This window comes from Penicillium psychrosexuale (genome assembly GCF_028828465.1).
Source record: "Penicillium psychrosexuale strain IBT 29551 chromosome Unknown utg000002l, whole genome shotgun sequence".
Taxonomy (NCBI): Eukaryota; Fungi; Ascomycota; class Eurotiomycetes; order Eurotiales; family Aspergillaceae; genus Penicillium; species Penicillium psychrosexuale.
In genome coordinates, this window is record NW_026643187.1 from 197,384 (window position 1) to 214,706 (window position 17,323).

The 17,323-nt window shown below is 49.6% G+C and overlaps 7 protein-coding genes across 7 annotated transcripts; 4 read left to right on the top strand and 3 right to left on the bottom strand.

Moving 5' to 3' along the window:
• Nucleotides 1-163: 163 nt before the first annotated feature.
• On the bottom strand, nucleotides 164-2,319 carry N7518_001201 (uncharacterized protein; the record flags this gene model as incomplete). The annotated part of the gene is made up of 2 exons (XM_057182129.1): nucleotides 164-1,407; nucleotides 1,509-2,319. The coding sequence occupies 2 exons, from the start codon at nucleotides 2,317-2,319 to the stop codon at nucleotides 164-166; spliced, it is 2,055 nt and encodes a 684-aa protein (XP_057043579.1).
• Nucleotides 2,320-4,176: 1,857 nt separating this feature from the next.
• On the top strand, nucleotides 4,177-8,002 carry N7518_001202 (exportin CRM1; the record flags this gene model as incomplete). Its single annotated transcript, XM_057182130.1, has 10 exons — nucleotides 4,177-4,242; nucleotides 4,352-4,381; nucleotides 4,445-4,517; nucleotides 4,589-4,660; nucleotides 4,721-5,433; nucleotides 5,503-6,745; nucleotides 6,802-7,031; nucleotides 7,096-7,474; nucleotides 7,532-7,703; nucleotides 7,762-8,002. The coding sequence occupies 10 exons, from the start codon at nucleotides 4,177-4,179 to the stop codon at nucleotides 8,000-8,002; spliced, it is 3,219 nt and encodes a 1,072-aa protein (XP_057043580.1).
• A 732-nt stretch (nucleotides 8,003-8,734) lies between these two features.
• On the top strand, nucleotides 8,735-9,335 carry N7518_001203 (PPP1R11/YPI1 family protein; the record flags this gene model as incomplete). The annotated part of the gene is made up of 3 exons (XM_057182131.1): nucleotides 8,735-8,787; nucleotides 8,862-8,944; nucleotides 9,022-9,335. The coding sequence occupies 3 exons, from the start codon at nucleotides 8,735-8,737 to the stop codon at nucleotides 9,333-9,335; spliced, it is 450 nt and encodes a 149-aa protein (XP_057043581.1).
• Nucleotides 9,336-9,848: 513 nt separating this feature from the next.
• On the bottom strand, nucleotides 9,849-11,944 carry N7518_001204 (shugoshin family protein; the record flags this gene model as incomplete). The annotated part of the gene is made up of 4 exons (XM_057182132.1): nucleotides 9,849-10,768; nucleotides 10,821-11,353; nucleotides 11,406-11,817; nucleotides 11,896-11,944. The coding sequence occupies 4 exons, from the start codon at nucleotides 11,942-11,944 to the stop codon at nucleotides 9,849-9,851; spliced, it is 1,914 nt and encodes a 637-aa protein (XP_057043582.1).
• Nucleotides 11,945-12,346: 402 nt separating this feature from the next.
• N7518_001205 (DASH complex subunit DAD2) lies at nucleotides 12,347-12,875 on the top strand (the record flags this gene model as incomplete). Its single annotated transcript, XM_057182133.1, has 3 exons — nucleotides 12,347-12,578; nucleotides 12,631-12,690; nucleotides 12,751-12,875. The coding sequence occupies 3 exons, from the start codon at nucleotides 12,347-12,349 to the stop codon at nucleotides 12,873-12,875; spliced, it is 417 nt and encodes a 138-aa protein (XP_057043583.1).
• A 1,444-nt stretch (nucleotides 12,876-14,319) lies between these two features.
• N7518_001206 (uncharacterized protein) lies at nucleotides 14,320-14,694 on the top strand (the record flags this gene model as incomplete). Its single annotated transcript, XM_057182134.1, has 1 exon — nucleotides 14,320-14,694. The coding sequence occupies one exon, from the start codon at nucleotides 14,320-14,322 to the stop codon at nucleotides 14,692-14,694; it is 375 nt and encodes a 124-aa protein (XP_057043584.1).
• Nucleotides 14,695-15,432: 738 nt separating this feature from the next.
• On the bottom strand, nucleotides 15,433-17,168 carry N7518_001207 (cytochrome P450; the record flags this gene model as incomplete). Its single annotated transcript, XM_057182135.1, has 4 exons — nucleotides 15,433-15,740; nucleotides 15,798-15,916; nucleotides 15,982-16,739; nucleotides 16,800-17,168. The coding sequence occupies 4 exons, from the start codon at nucleotides 17,166-17,168 to the stop codon at nucleotides 15,433-15,435; spliced, it is 1,554 nt and encodes a 517-aa protein (XP_057043585.1).
• Between the last annotated feature and the right edge of the window lie 155 nt (nucleotides 17,169-17,323).

The window sequence follows — 17,323 nt, forward strand, 5'->3', positions numbered from 1 at the left end:
AAACAAGACCAGTAAGAAAGAGACAAAATAAATAAGATCAAACCAGAGGAAGAAACACATGCGAGTCATAATTTTGCTCTCCCACATATAGGCGTGAGTAGACCAGCACCGTAGCGTAAGGTCATTGGACATTTATACAAAAATCAAAAACACGTCACTTCGTTCACATAGCAAAGCTAGGTTTCGACCCCTGAAACATGTAACCTGCAATGTTCGTGTTGACAATCTCTCCCGGGGCGACGTAAACCCCACGAGCAAGACGAACCCCGGGGTAGATGATGCAGCCCGCGCCCACATAGCAATCTTCTTCGATGATGACCTGACGGCCTTGATACCGACTTTGCGAGCCTTTGCGCTCTTGCATGTTGGGATGAGCGGTTGAACTAATTATTTTGACGTTGGGGCCTATCCACGTATGGGCACCGATGCGGATAACACAGTCATCCACAAACAGGCAGTTCTCTGAGATCATGACGTCTTCCCCGATGTGAATATTATAACCATAGTGGCAACTAAACGGAGCTTCGACGACGGCCCCTTGGCCGATGGACCCGGCAGAGCGAGGCGCGTTGCTTCCGGCTGGTGGGTTGACAATGGAAGATGCCGGGGGTACGATGATCTCCTTCAGCAGGCGGTTTTGCTCTTTCACACTGACGCCGGTGAGCGGATTGCAGGCGTTGTTGAATTTCCACAGTGCGCCTCGGCAACGATCCCTTTCCTCCACGAGGTGGACGTCAAAGGGTCGGTAGAGTTTGCCGTTGATCATCTTTTCCTTCTCGGTCTCATCGCTCGGGACGGTACGGCCCGAGAGCTGATGCTCGATGCTTAGTGCCATCCGAGCCTGCGCCTGCGGACTATGGGTGTCCACAGCTGCCGCGGGCAATGTCCGTTGCTCATTTTGGAACAAGGGCATATTGGATTTAGGATGAGATGGATGACTGAGGTCTCGAAGTGAAGACATGACCGGATAGTCAGGTTTGGGACGTCCCTCCCGCGATAGCTCATGGATGGGTGGGACTTCCCGGTAATCGACGACTTTTGCTATGGATTCGGATGGATAAGCGGGGTGACCGGCATTGGACCCGGACCCCGGGCCGGCGCCTGGCCAAGCTTGTTTTGACCACGCATGGTTGGATGGTGTATGCGTTGGACTGGTGTTGTATTGTTGAACAGGGCGGTCATTATCCTCCACCACTAGGGGCCTGATTTTGGTCGCGTCGACATGTTCCACTAAGTTGGGTTGTCGCTCTTGCTGTCGGGGCACTTCTTGCATATACAAGCCATTGATATCTGAATAGCCTTCTTTGGATTGCAAAGGGATCGGGGTTTTTGTACTAGACGGCTTTTGCCAGGTGCTTCGGGATGAATACCCTTCACACAGGAAGCCTCCCCGAAGACAGTTGTTGCCTACAATGCATCATTAATGTCGCTCCTTCGGTAGAATTTGGACAGGGAATAATTTGTACAGAAAAGAACGTGGGAATTAGAGCCATTAGGAGTTGACTTACATGCCGGATGTTGCTCGTCGCATTTCTTTTTTCTGCGACGGCAGGTCATACAGCCCGTCTTCGTTCGGTTACTAAATACCCGCTTCCTCTTTGGAGCCACCTGCATTGCCCCATGTCGATCTGGTGCATAACTAGGAGAGGATGGCTGTTGAGCGCCCGGGGTCGAGCGATTTGTCATGGATCTCTCCTGACCTGTCTCGCGTTGAAGAGCGTCTGCTAGGTGGGCATCCGATGCATCCATTTGTTGGGCCCGTTGGGCCTGGGTGATCAGCTGAGAATCATATTCTGACCAAGGACTATTGGCGGAGGTCTGTCCCGCATCATTGCCCTCAGACCGGTGAGATGGGGTTGCAGAGTGATTGCCACGCTCCATCTCCGAGACCGATCCTGGCACGCTGCCATTCGGATTGGTTTGGTTGCTCTCGGCAGGACGGTTCACCGGACTCCTGGAGGCGTTCACGGAATCTCGTCCTCGGGACTCTGATCTCTTTCTCTTATTCTTGTTGTGAGAGCCACTGGGGGAAGATCTTTGTGACCACTTCTCTTGGTCATTGGCAGGATCATCCCGGTCATCGCGGTGACTAGGATCTGAGTTGGTCTTTTCCTGGGCCGGCGCACGTTCTCCATTGGGGATGGAACTGGGAGGTGGTCCATTCCCATTTCCATTTCCATTCGCATTCGCATTCGCATTGACAGGAGCCACCGTTTCTCTGCCATTAACCGCAGTAAATCGGGATGGGCTGTGCTCCGTCCCCGTTTCGGCCCCAGAGTCGTGACTACCAGTCATGACGGATGCAGCAAGAGCCGTCATTGTATAAGCCAAGAACCAGAAAGGAGAAACCCAATACCACGAAGAACAGGGCTGAGGTTACACCGAGAGGTGTAAGAAACTATTCAAGTAAAGGGCGGATATAGGCAAGAGTTGTAGCTCAATTGCCAAGCAATCGCCCCCAAATATAAGGGATAGTCTCAACACGCAGAGACCCGAAGCTTTCAAGGTTCCGACAATACTTCCAATATCTTAATCAACAGCTCTGTGTTGGGGTTGTTTGCGCGGAATTGCAAGTTAAGTCACCCGCGGGTGGGGCGAGGAGATCGGGAGATTATCAGAGATAGTATACAAGATGGGTTGAAAAAAAGAGCATTCAACCAAGTGGCTTTTTTTAATAGAAAGAAAGATAAAAGAAAGGATATCAATGAGAAAGAAGTAGCCAAGGGCTCAAATATATAGAGTAGACAGAGAGAGAGAGATAGTAGAGAGAGAGAAAGCCAAAGGTGAAGGAAGAGACGGAAAATGGGAGAGACGAGGGAGGGGGGGGGGGAAAGAGACTAATAAAAGAGAATGGGGAAACACCGAGCTAGGACCCTCTCACTCTCTCACTCTCTCTCTCTCTCTGACAAGAAAAGTACAAATAAATAATAAATAATAAAAAAGAGTAATCTCCAATAACTTGACAGCAAAAAAGAGGGAAAGGGGAAGTTGGCGCGCGATCGGCAATGACGGCGTCACACGCAGCACCAATCGGAGAAGCGATCAGCCGTGTCCTAGTGAGGCGCGGGTCTGAGACATGGCCCATCCGCTTTGGACTCTTTTCTGCGCGCGTTCCCAGTCTCTTCCCCTCTCCGATTTCTTTTTTGCCCACATTCGCCATTGCCGCCCGTGTACGCGGTGTCTCGCGTATAAGGGCGGTTATGCGCTTAGGGAGACGTCGACTTTTGGTGCCTTTCTTGGGATGGATTTAATGACACCGTGGTATTTAATTTTCGCCTTGGAATAATATTCTGTTCCTTCCCCCTAATTCTTCCCAACACCCGAGTTTTCAAGGACCTGGCGCCCATCTCGGGAATTATTGATGACTGCAGCGTGCCGCGGCGCTAGGACCAAATCACTAGAGGAGTCGGCTGAGCACGGATACCTCATGGGCGCTTTGAGTGAGTTTACTTTTCTTTGTTTTAATCCCAACTTCATATTCTGGACGGCTTACGGAGTATACTTTCATGTATTATTATATCGATTCTCAGCATACGGAGTATATGGGATATGGTCTATAGATATTATACATTAGGTGTGTATAAAATTGTTGGCACCTGATTCAGCCCAACTCTCAGAATCCCATCACTATCGCTATCACTTTTCGCATAATAGCACCTGTCATAAATATAAAAAATAAAAAATATCTAATGTGATATCAGTGCAGTGTACAGTCGTTGGCTGGTGATATACTAGGTAAATGATCCCTGGGCGGTATCCCCGGGCGGTGGGGGATCGCATGCTGACTAAGATCTCAACAGAGAGATCAAGTTCAAACATCCAACGCGCTCTCACCGCCAGAGTCTACGATAGCTTCCTTTTTTGACCCCCAATTTTCCTGCCTGTTTTTTTTACTGCCTTCAGAGTCTGGTAAGTCTTGACCTGGATTCACCTCCTCTAGTCCCCCGTCCAATCATTTCTCATCCTGACATCGTGCTGATCCCCCAACCCCTCCAAAGGATCTCTACCCCACCGAACACACTTGCTTCTTATTCCCCTCTATCATTTGATACTGCCCTGCAGCCGCCCTGGCAATACCATAACCTGTCCAGGCGGTTCCCATCATCCTCCCCTCTTGACTCTCGTGTCTCAAACCCTATTCCGTCATCAGAGGCGATATCGCCAGTCTGCGCCGAGATGTCGATTTCGGTACAAGAGCTGGACAACACGGTCCGAGCTTTGTTTGAAGGCAAAGGTGCGGTGGTAAGTTGAACCTGTCTGCTCTACACAGCTTGGGTCGCAGAATTCATGGATTCTGTGTATCCTCAGCGAAGCTCTGGGGACAACAGCACTGACACTGAGAACCGTCTAGCAAAACCAAGCACAGCAGACTTTGACAGAAGTAAGCGCATAGCCCCTCCACAACGTCATATGAATTGAACACTAATGATCCCTGGGCTATTAGTTCAAGCAAAATCCCGATGCCTGGGTCACCGTGGGCAATATCCTCCAAGAGGCTTCATACCTTCAAACCAAATGTGTGTCTTGAGTCTTTGGCAATCTCCCTTGTGCCTGGAAATGCCTGGGAAACACTTGCTGACCTTCACAGACATTGCCCTCCAAGTCTTAGACAATGTGATTATGACCCGATGGAAGGTCCTACCAAGAGACCAATGTCAGGGTAAGCACTACATTCATTGACCTCGTCGTTTTGCCTCCATACTAAGGACGTTCTTCATAGGTATCCGCAATTTTATTGTGCGATTCATTCTCGAAAACTCCGAATCCGAAGAGAAGATCCAAGCGGAGCGCCCTCTGTTGAACAAGCTCAATCTCGTTCTTGTCTCCATTCTGAAGCAAGAATGGCCGCACAACTGGCCCACCTTCATCAACGAGATTATTTCCTCTTGCCATGCCAGCCTTTCGATCTGTGAAAACAACATGACAATTCTCCGTCTGTTGTCGGAAGAAGTCTTCGATTTCTCGCAAGACCAAATGACCTCTGCCAAGGCACGGAACTTAAAGACCTCTATGACCTCGGAATTTGCATCGATCTTCCAATTGTGCTCCGAGGTTCTCAGCACTGCCAACCAGCCCAGTCTGGTGAAAGCGACCCTCGAAACGCTCCTTCGATTTTTGAACTGGATCCCGTTGGGCTACATTTTCGAAACCCCCATCATCAACACCCTCCTCACCCGATTCCTCGGAGAACCCGAGTTCCGAAATGTGACCTTGAAGTGTCTGACTGAGATTGGTGGCTTGCAAATTGGCGCTCCTTACAACTATGACGAACGATTGGTGCACATGTTCACCGAGACCCTGACCACCGTTTCCAATGTCATTCCTCTGTCCTTGGACCTGAAGCAGACGTATGCCATGAGCAATGGACGAGACCAAGAGTTTGTATCGAACTTGGCCTTGTTCCTCTCGAGCTTTTTCAGTGCTCACCTTGATGTATGCTCCTCCTTTTCTCCAACCATGTTTTTTATTCTGTTTGATGCTAACTTTTTCTTTCTTCTATAGCTTATTGAAAAGTTGCCTAATCAAGATTACCTCACGCACGCACATTTCTATCTGATTCGGGTCAGCCAGATTGACGATCGGGAGGTATTCAAGATTTGCTTGGACTACTGGACAAGACTCGTGCAAGAACTTTACGAAGAGATGCAGCAGCTCCCAATCACCGACATCAACCCGCTGGTCTCTATGAGCGTTAGTGGTTTGGCGAACGGTGGTGCTCCCAATCCTACGACCCTAGCGAACTACCCATTGCGCAAGCACAAGTACGAGACTGTCTTAACAAACCTTCGCACCGTGATGATCGAGAAGATGGTCCGCCCAGAGGAGGTCTTGGTTGTTGAAAACGATGAGGGTGAAATTGTGCGCGAGTTCGTCAAGGAAAGTGATACCATTCAACTCTACAAGACGATACGTGAGTGCTTGGTCTACCTGACCCATCTTGATGTGGTCGATACGGAGACTATCATGGTGGATAAATTGGCTAAGCAAGTTGATGGAACCGAATGGTCGTGGGTGAACTGCAACACGCTGTGCTGGGCTATTGGTTCGATCTCTGGAGCCATGAACGAGGAAACCGAGAAACGTTTCCTGGTTACCGTAATCAAGGATCTCCTGGGCCTCACAGAGCAGAAGCGCGGGAAGGACAACAAAGCTGTGGTGGCGAGTAACATCATGTACATCGTGGGACAATACCCCCGGTTCTTGAAGGCTCACTGGAAGTTCCTGAAGACGGTCGTCAACAAGTTGTTCGAGTTTATGCACGAGACGCACGAAGGTGTCCAGGATATGGCTTGCGACACGTTCATCAAGATCGCCAACAAGTGCAGACGCCATTTTGTGGCGCTCCAACCTGGTGAAAGTGAACCTTTTATCGAAGAAATTGTACGGAACATGAGGAAGATCACCATGGACCTTTCCCCGCAACAGATTCATACCTTCTACGAAGCTTGTGGCTACATGATTTCGGCTCAAGGTCAAAAGGGTCTCCAAGACCGCTTGACCGAGAACTTGATGGCGCTCCCTAACACCGCCTGGGATCAGATTATTGCGGAGGCAAACCAAAACCCGGCGATTCTCCAAGACGCCAACACCATCAAGATTGTCGGAAACATCATGAAGACTAATGTCGCAGCTTGCTCCTCGATTGGGACCTACTTTTATTCTCAAATTGGTCGGATCTATCACGACATGTTGAATATGTACCGTGCTGCCAGTCAGCTGATTAATGATGCTGTTGCAAGTGATGGTAACTAATCCAATTCACGTTGACGGACACCGAATTTCTTACTGACACACAAATAGGAGCTATTGCACCCAAAACCCCCAAGGTCCGAGGACTTCGGACCATCAAGAAAGAAATCTTGAAGCTCATTGACACCTACGTGGACAAGTCAGATGATCTTGAGATGGTCAATGCCAGCATGGTACCGCCGCTCATGGAGGCTGTACTGATCGATTATGCCCGGAACGTCCCCGATGCACGCGAGGCTGAGGTCTTGAATGCCATGACTACGATCATCCACAAACTTCACGTATGTTTTTCTCCCTGCTGATTATTGGTGCCCTTATTTGATGGCCTGCTAACATGTCAATTAGAATCTGATGGAGGATAAGATTCCAGCCATCATGGACAGTGTTTTCAACTGCACTCTTGAGATGATCAACAAGGACTTCCACGAATACCCTGAGCACCGAGTCGAGTTCTTCAAATTGCTTCAAGCTGTCAACCTGTACTGCTTCCAGGCACTTCTAAAGCTCGATGCTGCGCAGTTCAAGTTTGTCATTGATTCATGCATGTGGGCGTCGAAGCATGACAACCGCGAGGTGGAGAACACTGGCCTTACGATGTGTTTGGAGCTGATGAACAACATGGCCGAAACTGACCAGCAAACCTCGAGCATTTTCTTCCGCGAGTTCTACATTCCAATTCTTCAGGATGTCTTCTTTGTCCTCACGGATAGTGACCACAAGGCTGGTAAGTAATGTCCTTTCTCCGGATATGAAGCAAGAAGCTTACAATCCGATTTTTTAGGATTCAAATCCCAGGCCATGCTTTTGTCGCGCATGTTCTACTTTGTGGAATCAGGCAAAATCCAGCAGCCTATCTACTCCCCCGAGCAAGCCCCGCCTGGAACTTCAAACAAAGAATTTTTGCAGGAGCACATCGCAAATCTGCTACACAATGCATTCGGCAATCTCCAAGAGTAAGCTCCCTCGGCGTCGGTTGAAACCATGCCAGAGTATACTAACTTTCTCCACCAGAGCACAAATCAAGCAGTTTGTTATTGGGCTGTTTGCATACACTGATGACCTAAACAAATTCAAGACTCACCTTCGTGATTTCTTGATTTCTCTGAAAGAGTTCTCCGATGACAACGCGGAGCTGTACGCGGAAGAACGAGAACAGGCGGTGCGTGATGCCCAGGTTGCCGAGCGTGACCGAGCTATGAAGGTCGGAGGGCTGTTGAAGCCATCGGAGATGGATCAGGAGGATGAGCTATGACTGGACGAAGAACTGCGTACCGAATTTGTTGTTGCCTCTACTGGTTCCCCTGGGCATGAGCAAGAATCAAGGTTGACCTCTCAGAATGACAGCCTTGACGGCTGGTCCTTCTACGAGCTCTAGCTCATGGGAAGCTATGTGCCGCTACAACATAGGAGGCATTGCTCTGGAAAGATGTGTGTGAATCTATTCTTTTATCTTTTCTTTTTATCCCCCTTGGTTGGCTATCGGGCATGCGACAGACCCCTTCCCTGCCTGAGCGGGTTCTTTGAGGTTGGTGCATCAACACGGAACGGATTTACCCATTTTGTCCTACGTGTTCTCTGCCTATTCAGGCGCGAGCTTGTTTGATAGCTTTTAACGTTAAATGATTAAAAAAAAAATCTCCAATCAAAAGATACAAGAATAATTGGCCGCTTGTGGCCTTGTCATCTCTTTTTGGTAGTTAGAGTTTGTTTAGGTATCTTCCTTCTCTGTTCTATAGCTAGACGATGAAAAAGGCGAAAATAACTGTAAACCGTACAGACATTTCTAGTATAAGCAGGGACATACTGGAACCGTTGCTTCCTACGCGACATATCGTACGTTAATGTGGGGAGATCGGAAGGCGGTGAATCCTTATCAGTTGCATCATCAGAAAAAGTAGCCCCCGGGCCGCTTTCACAGTGATTCTACGATTCTTTGATTCCTTGACTCTCTAAGCCACATCACTTCTATTCTATCCCCATCACAATGTCTCGAACACGCCAGCCAATTGCTTCAAATTCATTCCAAACCACGACAGAGTCCTCAGAAGACTCCTCAACAGCCCACTTCCCCCAACCCTCAGACTACGAGCCGAGGAAGCAACTGACACCAGCGAAGCAACATCATCATCCCGGCGAATCCGATGGAGCGAAGATGTCATAGACAACGAGGGCATGGGCAAAAAGAGCTCAAAGGGTAAGTAAGGATATCCTATATCTATTCCATCTACCCGCAATTACTCCCGAAACCACCAACAATCTAACCGCCACCAGTATGCTGCATCTACCACAAAGCCCGCCCAGTGGGAGAAAGTAGCTCAGAAGAGTCCTCATCCAGCTCATCCGAAAGCGAGAGCGAGAGTGAAGACGACCGTCGCACTGCCAGAGTCAACCGGGCTCGCCGCGCACACCCACACTCCGGAGACCGGGAACCGCACGACGAGCACGAAGGGTGTTGTCCTGAGGACCACGGCTCAAAACCGAAACGCAGTCGCAGGAAGCCGAGTCCGAATGCATACGAGAAGATGCCTAAGCCGTCGAAGAGCCAGACTCAGAGTCAGAATGAGAACCAGGCGCGGGGTACTTGATCTTTATTTTTTGGGGGGTGGTTTTTTGATTGGCAAGGAAATGCAATGCGAGATAAGGCGGAACTGGGAAATGCCTGGGGATTAATGGTTGGGTTTGGTTTGGGTGCCCGATGCACGGCCAGACGAATCATCTAGGGTTGTATTTCGCCATGTCTATGCGCGGTGTGTATGACATTTGCACGACGCTGGGACGGAGACACCCCATCCGGTCGGTGGCATGCAGGAAAATGTACAATGGCATGATCGAAAAGTCAAGGGAGGACATGCCGAATCCATTTCCGGCGCGCCGCATTGGGCGTGGCGGTTGAATGGTCACTGCAAGAACTACTTGGTCTACTTGAAACAGGTAGAGGGAATTGGGTAGACAAGATAATGAAATTTGTATTAAGAAGATCTGGAACGCAGTGAGGGGGTATCTGAAACATAGCTGCAGCCCGGTCCGGGCTATAATGATTGTACTCCGTACATAGGCAAAGGATAAAGAAATCCTGTTCCGAAACGCTAAAGTGGACTTTATACCATCATGCTTTTTCTCCTTGCAGCAACACGCTGGCCACGTCTGACATCGCTGTCCATTGTAGAACCGTTTGGCCCCGGTCCAAATGAGTCTTCATCTTCTGGAGAGTCGCCGTTTGGGGATTGTGGTTCACCCTGGTCCGTGTCGTATTGTGCCATGTCTGCAGTTGTATTTTTGGGGTTTGACGAGTGACGTCGAGGCTGACGCCTCGAATTCAATGGTTTTTGTGATACTTGGGCCGAGATATCTGCGAGGCTATCCTCAATCTCTTTCTTGAGGCCAGAGCTTGATTTCCCCACATCGGGGTCGTCCTTCGGGGCTGACGACACCTTGCGTTTTCTCCGGGAGACCATTGCTAGCAGCTGTTCTGATGATTCATCCACGGAGAACAGATCTGAGCTCTGTGCCGCAAGAGTGAAATCGGCAGGGAGAGTGCCATGAGACTGGGTGTTGCCGCCCTCTCCGTCCAAACTTTCCCGGCCTGCCTGGAAACTGGAGGATCTTCGCGATCCAAGTGCAACAGCATCGATCATTTCCTTAGTAGGGCGGCGCATCTTGTCCCGTAGGTTAGGCTCTGCATAGCTAACCACAGCACCACGACGTCGGGAAAGCCGAGTCGCAGACTCTTCCTCCGTCTTCATTGTATTCGGATGCGGTGACTGTTCTGGCTGGCGTGAGGCTGGCTCTTCCAGCTGGGGAGGGGCAGGGCGAGCGCGCTTTTCTTTGTTTGAAGAGGCGCTTCTGGACACTCGCGGCTTTTGATTGACGGTGTTACCACTGAGTTTCTCGACATTCTTGGCTTTCTGTGGCGAGTTGTTATTCTCGTCGCCCTTGGTGGGCCTTTGCATAAGCTTAGAGTCCTGGTACGAAGACATGCGGGCCTTCTTTGGAGAGCCTAGATTGGAATTCGCACTCTCTGTTCCAGTTGTTAGCTACACTCATTGTAGAGATGGGAAAGCAGAACATACTTGGTTCGAGGACCCTCCGCATAGATAGGACAGGTGTTTTTGATCCTCTTGTTAGTTTAACATGGCTTTGAGTGGGTGACTGGTCTCGCTGTGTATCTTCGAATGGGGTCATTTGCTTTTTTGGGGTATGGCTGGGCCGGGTGAATTGGAATTCGTCATCGTCGACATTAAGGTTGGAAGTGAATCTGTCATCGTCTTCGGGCACGTATTTGCGCTTCGTTGAAACCGATGTTGTGTGTTGTGTTGTATCGATGGGTGGACTTGGTTGCCGATCTGTTGGCGGGGGGCTAATTTCAGGCGCAACAATCGAACTCGACCTCTTTTTCTTCTTGCGTGTCTCGAGAGTTGGAGGAAATGATGGCTCGGGTTCTTCGGGTATATCGTTGTTTATTTCGGTCCTGAATGTTGATTCTGGTGGTGATGGGCTTGAATTCTCGATGAGTGCATCCCCTTCCTCCGGCATAAAGCTGAATCGAGGCGGGGAGTCTAGAATGCTTTGGTCGTCTTGGAGCAGGCTGTCAAGCTCTTGGGGCCTGAATAAGATGTTAGCAATTTGGAATGGCCGAAAATCTCGAACATTCTTACTCCAGAGTCCGCCGAGGGTAATATTTGTCCTCAACAATGACAGGAAGCCTTCCATCCTCGCCTTCCATGTCTTCTGTCCTAGGCCTCGACTCTGCCGCCTGTTTTGGTCTATCGAACTGTGCGTCGCAGAGCTTGCCCACCTTGCGGGGTAATGAGCCCAAATCTGCGGCCAAATTGCTCAACTCGGCTAGTTTGGCATCTAGCTTGGATTTGATGTCGTATATTCCATTGTGCAACATTTTCCCCGCTTCCAGCCGTTCGGTTTCCTGGGTAAGATTGATGACCTGTTTTCGAAGCGACACATTTTCCGAAATTAGATGCGATACTTCTGACTCTAGGCTGCGAATACGAAGAGATTGCAAGGAATTCACTCTCGCGATCTCCCGATTTTGTCGCACAAATCGTCGCTTCACTAGATAGAAAACAAGGAGGCCATATGTCAACTGCTAGCTCAAATTTTGTAGTATATTAGTAAATTGCACGAACTTACACGCTTCAATGGACTCGGCAGGAGCCGCATAGTCATTCAACCGAGCCATGGCCTAGGCTGGAGAGGGATAGCGACCACCGCGTAATCAGATGGATCAAGAGACAATCCTGGTGTGCAGATGGAATGAACTTGACTTTAATATCGAGTCCACAGAGTACACACCAGGAAATGACGTGTGTCGGGGGGTGAGTCCTGAGTACGGGGATACAAAGAGAGACGAGAAGGTAAACAGCGACGAATGCCAAGCCCTTGTTGATGTTTGTCCGCATTTGGTTTAGCTTGCCCGTTCAGTGTTTGGATGACTCAGCGCCCCTCCCAGCCCGGGGGTCATTTGGGCAGCTTACTTTGTTTGTAGAGTTATCCAACAGCCCTAGAGATACGGACTTTGACAGATCGCGTTCTTCACGCCTCGTACCTGCTTCGTCGTCCCGCTCGCTACAAATCTCCCACAATGGCATACTCCTCACGGCCAAGCTCAATGCTTCCAGGCGCTCCAGGTGGCTCATCTATGCGCCAGCCCGGTGGTTCGCAATCGCAGCAATCTTCGGCACTGTCGGCCCGCATTGCAGCCAAAAAGGCCGAGCTGGAGAACCTGCGAGAGCTACGCGATCTGAGTGGAACCTTGGCGATTCAGATGCAAGCTTTGGATAATAAGATCTCCACGTTGAAAGATGGCACCGAAGGTTGGCCTATCTGTTTCTATTCAAGGGCTGGTCGCTAACTACCTGTTTTAAGCTGTTGCATACGTGCTTTCCAACTGGGATAATGTTCTCAGGGCCATCACTTTGGCTTCGAGTAAGCGCTATTTTCTGACATTGGAATTCCACGACTGGTACTGATTTTATCCTGTAATAGGCAAAGCAGGCGGACTCTACGAACCCGAGTCGGATAGTAAGAATGTGGAAAAACGAAACGATCCTCGCCTGCCATCCACGCTGGTTCGCATTCCAGCCGAGCCACGTGATAAGACTGGCGAGTGAATCAGTCCCTTCGACTTCAGCCACCCGGCTGAAGCACCCTGGATGATATCATCTTTTGCGGCACACCCGGATTATTTGTGGCTGAAAGTTTGATAGGTACCCCGTGGGTTCGAGATATTCCCCGGTTATCTTCGTCCTCATGTGTATCAGGCTACGTAGTACGGCGGACAGAATCGGCGATTGCCTTTGAGAATGCACTCGGACCTACATGGCTCCTGTCAATGGCCAATGAGCGGCCTTGCCCTCGAAAAAAACACTATCAGAAGAGGCGAGTTCGTCGAGGTCCAATCATGGGACTTCTCGTCATCTGTCGCAGAAAGCGCGATTTAACTGAGAATCCACGAGAATCCGTTTCTCGCGTGACCAGCTATGCAGAGTTTGGCGCATGCAATAAAGATTGTTATCTCGAAATGGCAGACAAATCAGAAGACAGGGATTAAGGGGATCATTTATTTTTTCCCCCTCAGTTTTAGTTCCTTTTGAAACTTCTGCACTACTGCAAAGATCATCATTGGTACCGGAATAGATGCACAGCAGGGAAGATGAATGGACGATGATGTGATTGGCGGGTATAGGGTACCCTGCGTACTATACAAGGGGATAGTTACAAGTTAATAGAGTCTAAGTTTTTCTTCCGGCATCATGAGACGGGACGCAGAGCTAATGGCGCTATGATGCCGATCCGCAGAGAAGTCTTATTACCAGTTCGAGGTTCCTGCAGATTTTAGGGGCAAAAAGGGCGAACAGACTCTTTAGCGTGTGTTTAGTGTCTATCTAGTGGCTAGTTAGGGGCCTACACAGGTACGTCTCCGGAGTGGTTATCACGTATTTCAGGCCATTGGTACCTGGGGGGGGTACTTAGGGCAGAAGTACCTACTTCTCGGTTGATTGAGAGATAGCTGATAGAAGTATATAACGTTATAGGAAGTGCGATACTTGGATATCAAGTACCTCCATCCGTATCCTGCGTATTATCTTCCAATGTTCTTTTCCCTAAGCGCCCCAAGCACGAGTAAATTCCAAGCCCCCTCTTTTCCCTTAGCACAACGTGCCCTTCGGATTCGACATGCGCGATTATCTCTCCCCGCAATAGCCGTGTGGCTTTTGTACTTTGGACGCTGCATGTATTTATATCGATTTGTCTTTCCTCATTCCATTGCGTGGTATGGCATGATCGCTGTGTGACACTTCAACAATGTCAAGTTTGATGAGGTGATCTTTAGGCTTCTTTACATCTTACCTTTTTGACTTCCGGACTTTTGAGCTTTGATCTTTCCATTCTCTTCTATATACAATCCTCATTATCCTCACTATCTCTAAATCTAAATCTCTCAATCTTGCAACCTTGCAACCTTCAACCTTCAACACTTCAACGTTACAACATTACATCCAACTTCAATTTCTTGCTTTACCTACCTCAACCCGAGAACATACATATACAACCATGTCCACTGAATGGTCTTTGGACTTCTGCCTTGTCTGTGACCGTCAGACCTTGGGCGCTCCTTACTGCTCCCAAACGTGCCGCCTAGCCGAACTGGATGAGACATCCGATGGAATGTCACGAAGATCGAGCGCATCGTCTACACATTGGTCTGAGATCAACCAGGCCCAAGCTCAAGTCGAGGCCGTCAATGCCCACCCCCTTCGAAAGCTATCTGCCTCCTCCTCTCAAACCTCACTCTCTTCGCTAAAGAGCAACGCTCCCAATTCCCCCAATTCCCCCAATGTGGCCGATCGGCTCCAGGATGAATTGCGTGATTATGCATCTTGCTTCGACCAAGTCCGCGACCTGAAACGGCGCATGACCACCACATAATTTCAATTTCAATTCGAACCCAAATTCAAACTCGAAAACTGTGCTTCTCGAGCCCATCCTCCCACATCTGGTGGTGCCGAGGGTACCCAAATGCATGCAGCCCTCATGCTGCTTTTCTGCTTTCTGCTTTCTGCTTCTGATCATTTGCATACACGGAAAAGAGGCGTCATTGTTTGAAAATATACATTATTGCGCTGTCTATGTTTACGGTTGTTCTTTCTGTTTTTGTGGATCAGCCTTCCCACTTGGTCTTTCTCACGAACCTATACCCCCCCAATTGTTATATATATCATGATCATCGGAAGGAGTTGAATCCAGGCTCAGGTGCCTCACCTAATTAGTTATCTACCAGACTGCCTATAATCAAATTGGAATTATGGTTGATATTTTAAAGAAAAAACATCTTGATGTCCTCAGTAGATCTCTACCAAAGCCCAATTCGTATCCCCCATTGGGTATGTTAAGTGTGTCATGTCAATTTCCCACGTCAGTCAATGTGGGGACCCTGAGGAATGTACCCGATGTTAACCGTCCAACCGGGGAATGCTGGATATATCAATTTAGAACCACGACTCCTCCATCGACAACACAGCGAATCTGTATGGAGCCAGCAATTCGAGATGCAAGCGCAAGCACAAGCTCTAGCCCAGGACCGCCATATACCCTTTGAACATCACACGGCCGGATTCGGCTCTGTGCAGAAGCCAAATGCCTTCCCGCCCAACTCGATAGATACATTCACTGCGCAAGAGCCTTCGACAGCGCCTTTTCATTCTTCGGCACAAATCGAACCTTGTACTTTTGAGGAATAGCCACCAAACTAGTCGGATCCGAGTTACCCCGAAGAGGATGACAGTCTGTTTTATCATGAGATTCCAGACGGAAGCTGTTCAAGGTCCGGATGAAGACGAGGTAGAGCTCGCGATTGGCTAGGAGCGAACCGGCGCACATTCGATAGCCCATACCGTACGTAAAAAGAGGTGCGTCGGGCTGCTCGAGCCAGCGCTCGGGACGGAACTCATCCGGGTCAGTCCACACGTCGGGGTCTATGAAGGATTAGATGTGTTGGATCTATTGCCAGATGGATATCAAGTTCGACTCACCCATGTTGCATGCCCAGGCATTCAAGAAGAACACCGTGCCCTTGGGAATGGTGATTCCCTTGTAGGTGATATCCTTGATTGAGGTGCGAGGAAGTGCTAATCGCAGCACAGTGAAGAATCTAAGGTATATGGTTAGTTCAAGGACCATTCATAGCTCATGGCAGCGATACAACCGGGGACATACCGAAGGCATTCCTTGACCAGAGCTGCAATATACGCACACTTCTGATCATCATCAGGAGAACACATGGGATCATCCTCGCCATACATCTCCTGGATTGCCCTAGCCGCCCGATCCTGGATATCAGGACGCTGAGCCAGCAATCCCAGACTCCACGCAACCAAAGTGGTGACGGTATCAAGACCACCCGAAAGCATCGTCAAGCTAATCGACGTCAACTCCTCACTATTCAGCTTCGCCTCTTTATCCAGAATAACATTGGCCTGGATACAAGGCTTATGCGTTCCCTTTGCCATGCGCTCATCCAAGTCACTATTCAGCGCGCCGAGGTACTTATCACGACGGATTCTCATCTCGGCGGCTTTCTTCGAATTGGAACTAAAGGGGTTCAACCGCAGAAGCGGGACATAATCCTGCAGGTTTCCGGTGGTGCTTCGGAATCGACTGATTTCTTCTTCCACCTCGGTGATCTCATCGAACAAGTCCTCTTCCTGCGAGGCGATGCGCACGCCCCAGTTCAGAGTCAACGCCAAACTCAAGCTCAGACGCTGGATCATGGGCATCGGGTCGACGGGTGTCTTCCCGTGGTTTCCGTATCGGTACAGCTCTTCCACGAAGGACTTTGACTCGACGTCCAGGTGTGTCACGTACGTGTCGACAGAGGGGCGGTTGAGAGCAGACGCAGCGCCCTTTCTACGTCTCTTCAGGGACTCGCTATAGGGCGAGGTACCGATGGTCGTTCCGGCAGTATTGGAAACAATCTAGTTAAGTGTGATCAGTTTCAGTTTCAGTTACAAAAGGCACACAACTCCAATAATCACCTTATGGAAAGTATAAGTCTCAGGCCTAGAGCTCAAAGCCTGTGCATTCTGACCGAAAAGCACCTTTGCCGACGCAGCAGAGTTGACCACGACGACGGGGATGTTCCCCAGCTGGATCTGATAAACGGCGCCGTGCGTTTTCGACCAGAGGCGATACTGCTCCGCGGCATTGGTGCGAATCTGCGCCAGGTTTCCAATCAATGGCAATCCGCGAGGACCTTTCATACCCTTGACGCGGGCGGAATCACGAATGAACTCATTAAGAATGACATAGAGGACGGGGACGAGGAGGACTGCGGCGGCTAGCGAGTGGTACGGATACTCAGTCACGCTGCCTTGTAGCGATGCCAGGACAGCGGCGATGGCCATGGTGCTGGTGCTAGATGGGATAGAATTTGTCTTGGAGGTCTGTAGATATCATGAACATATCGTGAAATGTAAACCTAGGTCGGGGGATATATAAGTAGGGTGTCACAGGCCGAAGCGTCGAGGCTTCCAGTGAATGGAACATTTCCGTGTTGTCA